This window comes from Myotis myotis, unplaced genomic scaffold, assembly GCF_014108235.1.
Source record: "Myotis myotis isolate mMyoMyo1 unplaced genomic scaffold, mMyoMyo1.p scaffold_m19_p_3, whole genome shotgun sequence".
NCBI lineage: Eukaryota > Metazoa > Chordata > Mammalia > Chiroptera > Vespertilionidae > Myotis > Myotis myotis.
The window spans coordinates 152,106,156-152,109,999 of NW_023416335.1; the positions used below are offsets into that span (position 1 = coordinate 152,106,156).

Genomic DNA, 3,844 nt, shown 5'->3' on the forward strand with positions numbered 1-3,844 from the left:
TGGCCAGCAGAGGACCTGTCAGCGTCGCCTCCAGTCTGGACTCCTGCTGCGCCGCCGGCCACCTCTCTTCTTGCCCTTGGGTGGACCCCAAACAAAACACCAGTCCACGCGGATCGGCTGTCCCATCAGATCCTGGCCATTGAGTCCCTCCATCGCAGCCTGGGCCTCCTTGTATGTTTCATACTCAACTAGAGTATACCCCTTCAGGCACCCCGTGCGCCCGTCCAGGTTGAGGTGGACGTTTTTTATTTCCCCATACTCTGCGAATTTGCCATGGATGTCTTCCTCCGTGGCTTCCTCATGGACCCCGGCGACAAAGAGAATCCAGCCTTCAACAGAGCGCTTCGGCCTGGGCTCCTCGCCATCCGGCTCCACGCTGTCATAATCCTCCCGCATCCGCGCTCGAGAGCCCTTGGAGCCAAAGCCGCGGCCCTTCCGCTTCTTCGCCTTTTCTTTCAGTTTGTGGATGCTCTCGTCCCCATCCTCATCCGTGGTGAAATCCTTGCCGCCGGCCTCATGAAGATCCAGCACGTCTGCCATCTTGCCTCCCTGTAACCCTGTCCGTGCTGCTCAGGATCTAAGTGCCAGTTGTTGGGGTCCAGCCCCAGCAGGTCCAGGGGTTCCCAAAGGTGTGGATGGAGTCAGCCAAGAAGAAATGATACGGAGACTGCGTTCAGTTGATCAGCAGCCTAGCCAGGTTCTCTAGTCAAGTTCTCCAGCCCAGTTCTGTTGCTAGGTTCTGTCTTTACTCTCCTGCTACATCTGTATTTATACCAGTTGATCTGAATCCTATCCATTCTATTCCAAAGGTTAGGGCGTTTCTTATCTCCATTCCAAGGTCACTACTCTATTGTTCTGTTAAGCTACAAGGAAGTAACTGAAGGAGATTATCCTAAGTAAAGATTATGTAGCTTAAGCATGATTGTTCGTGGTTAAAGTGCTTAACTACCCGCCTGGCACTTAGTTAAGGGGTTTTACTGATTTATTCCCTTCCTTAGTCCTGTTAATCCCTAACTCCAGGGAAAAATCCCCACCTGGGGAAACAACCTTTCTTGGAGAGGTGACCTTGGTTAAAACACATAGCGCTAAGAAGGGGAGCAAACCTATTAAGAACATATGCCGTATATGCCAGGTCCCTTGAAACATATGCTGTGCAGATGTTTCTGCCCTGCAGCGACTGTGTCAAGCAGCATGGATGGACCAGCTTCCTGCACTCACCCCAAGATGTCCTCATCCCAATCCCTGGAACCTGTGACTATGTTACCTTTCAGGGCAGAGAGGAATTCAGGTTGCAGATGGAATGGAGATTACTTTAAAGGAGGGAGCTACATTGCATTTCTGGGTGGGTAGGCCCAGTGTAACCAATCACAAGGGTTCTTCTAAATTAAAGAGAGAGGTAGAAGGGGAGAAGGGGAGGCAGAGCAGCGTGAGAAAGGCTTGGCATGATGTTGGTGGCGTTGATGGTGCAGGAAGGATGCCAGGAGCCAAGGAAGGCCAGTGGCCTCTCAAAGCTGGAAAAGACAAGTAAACGGTTCCACCCATACAGCCTCCAGAAAGCCCACCGCCCTGCGGACACGTGGAGGTTAGCCCGGTGCACTCCATTCTGAATTTCTGATTTCCAGAAATGTCAGGTAAAGGTAATAAATAGGTGTTGTTTTAAGCCATTACGTTCTTGGTAATTTTTTTTTATAGCAGCCATAGAAAATGAATGCAAGATTTATATATAGGCTTAATTCATTCATTTTAACTGTGGTATAGAATTCCATTGGATGCGTTTTTTGCCTGCTCTCAAAATTTTATTTGGGAGATTCAGTCATGTTGCTGAAGGTATCTGTAGTTTGTACAGTTTCATTAGTGTTCTATTGAGTGATTATATGCATTTCATGTTTCTATTCGCCTGTTGATGGACATTTATGTCGTTTCCAATTTTTTACTGCTATAAACAATGTTGCTCTGAATATATGTTTTGTTAACCCTCACACAAGGATATTTTTCCATTGATTTTTAGAGAGAGTGGAAGGGAAGGGGAGAGACAGAGAGAAACATCGAAGTGAGAGAGACATCAATTGGTCACCTCCTGCACGTGCCCCGACCGGGACCAGAGATTGAGCCTGCAACCTGGGTATGTGCGCCCTTGACAGAATGGAATCTTGGACCCTTCAGTCCACAGACTGATGCTCTATCCACTAAACCAAACCAGGTAGGAAGCTGTGAATATTTTAAAATTTGTTTCCTTATGCACATGGGTGAGAGTTTCTTACAGGGTGGTGGGCTGATAACGCATTGGGATAATGAATGTAATGTGCAGCCAGGTTTTCAACGTAATGGGAATGGAATTGCTGGACTGCAGGGAATAGGCATCATTAACTTCATTTTATGTGCTAAATTGCTCTGCGATGTGTGGTAACAATTTCAACTCTTCCATTGTACATGAAGGTGCCTAAATACTCTAAAATTTTTGCCAATATGATAAATCTAAACTGGTGTCTCCTTTTTATTTCAATTTGCATTTCCCTGGTTACTAGCAAGGATGAACGTGTTTACATGTGTTTACTGGCTGTTTGTCGTTCCCTTTCCTTGAATTGTCTGGGTAATGTGAAACAATATAGCAGGCAGACCCCACTTGCACAGGATGTGCGCATGTGAGCATGTAATTGGGTCCCCACAGGCCTTGCTGGGTATTTAAGCAGGACTTATCCAACTTCAGAAACGGTAAGTGAAATTTACAGGAGGAAACTAATGAATGTATTATATTTAATAAAATATAAGTACTCACATTTGTCTTTTGTCATTAAGAATTTAAAAGCTATTGAAGTACTGAGAAACTGAACACTGCTCTTTTGCCAAAAATGATCTACTTTTTAGGTTTCTGATTGTGCAAACTTTAAAAACACAAACCCATCTTTCATTAAACAATGAACACATTCTGGATTCTAACTGGTTCATTTAAGAATGAAAGGTTTCACCCTAACCGGTTTGGCTCAGTGGATGTCTGCCTGCGGACTCAAGGGTCCCGGGTTCGATTCCGGTCAAGGGCATGTACCTTGGTTGCGGGCACATCCCCAGTGGGGAGTGTGCAGGAGGCAGCTGAGCGATGTTTCTCTCTCATCGATGTTTCTAACTCTCTATCCCTCTCCCTTCCTCTCTGTAAAAAATCAATAAAATATATTAAAAAAAAAAAAAAAAAGAATGAAAGGTTTCATCCTGATTCTTGCTGCAGTGTGGGAGACAATCACTCACTCAGAAGACTTCTCTATCCAAATTCAATAGCAATTTCCCCCCCAGTTCCCTATTATCCTCCTTTCCTCAGTTGAGAAATAACCAGCAAAAACTCAGGAAACCATGACACTATTTGTGGTTTCGCAGCTCCCTCTCCTGGACAAAGCTAAAATTGCACAGCAAATGCCCATCTTCCACTGCATATTACAATTAAAATTTTGTTTCTGTATTTCTACTTTACAGCCTGAAGCTGATTATATATATACACACATTTATATATAAAATATAAAAATAAAAATATACAGTTGTTTGGATGGAAAATACAAGGATAAACTCTTAGGTACTCAACAACTGTAAACCTACTTTTGCCCCACCTTGTATTTTATCTATCTACCTCCCATCTCTCATTTATCTGTTACCGGTAAATGAGTATAGGTAAGTACTTGATAGACAACTTGGCTTGTTTTCCTTCTCTTCTCCTAAGTCTGTATGACAGAAATCCCCTCGATAAAGAGTTTTAAAATGTTGTTATAATTTGATAATTTATCCTTGACGATGTCTTTTCCTTATATATTAACTATTCTCTATTTTTTTAATCCTGTCAATGTAAGAAACATCTGCAGAT

The 3,844-nt window shown here is 43.7% G+C and overlaps 1 protein-coding gene across 1 annotated transcript; it reads right to left on the minus strand.

Moving 5' to 3' along the window:
• Positions 1 to 562, minus strand: LOC118651817 (RNA-binding protein 8A-like). Its single transcript, XM_036301383.1, has one exon. The coding sequence runs from the start codon at positions 538 to 540 to the stop codon at positions 19 to 21; it is 522 nt and encodes a 173-aa protein (XP_036157276.1). The 5' UTR covers positions 541 to 562; the 3' UTR covers positions 1 to 18.
• Positions 563 to 3,844: the final 3,282 nt, after the last annotated feature.

Coding starts and splice junctions, on each gene's coding strand:
- LOC118651817 (XM_036301383.1), bottom strand. CDS start 540: ATGGCAGACGTGCTGGATCTTCATGAGGCCGGCGGCAAGGATTTCACC.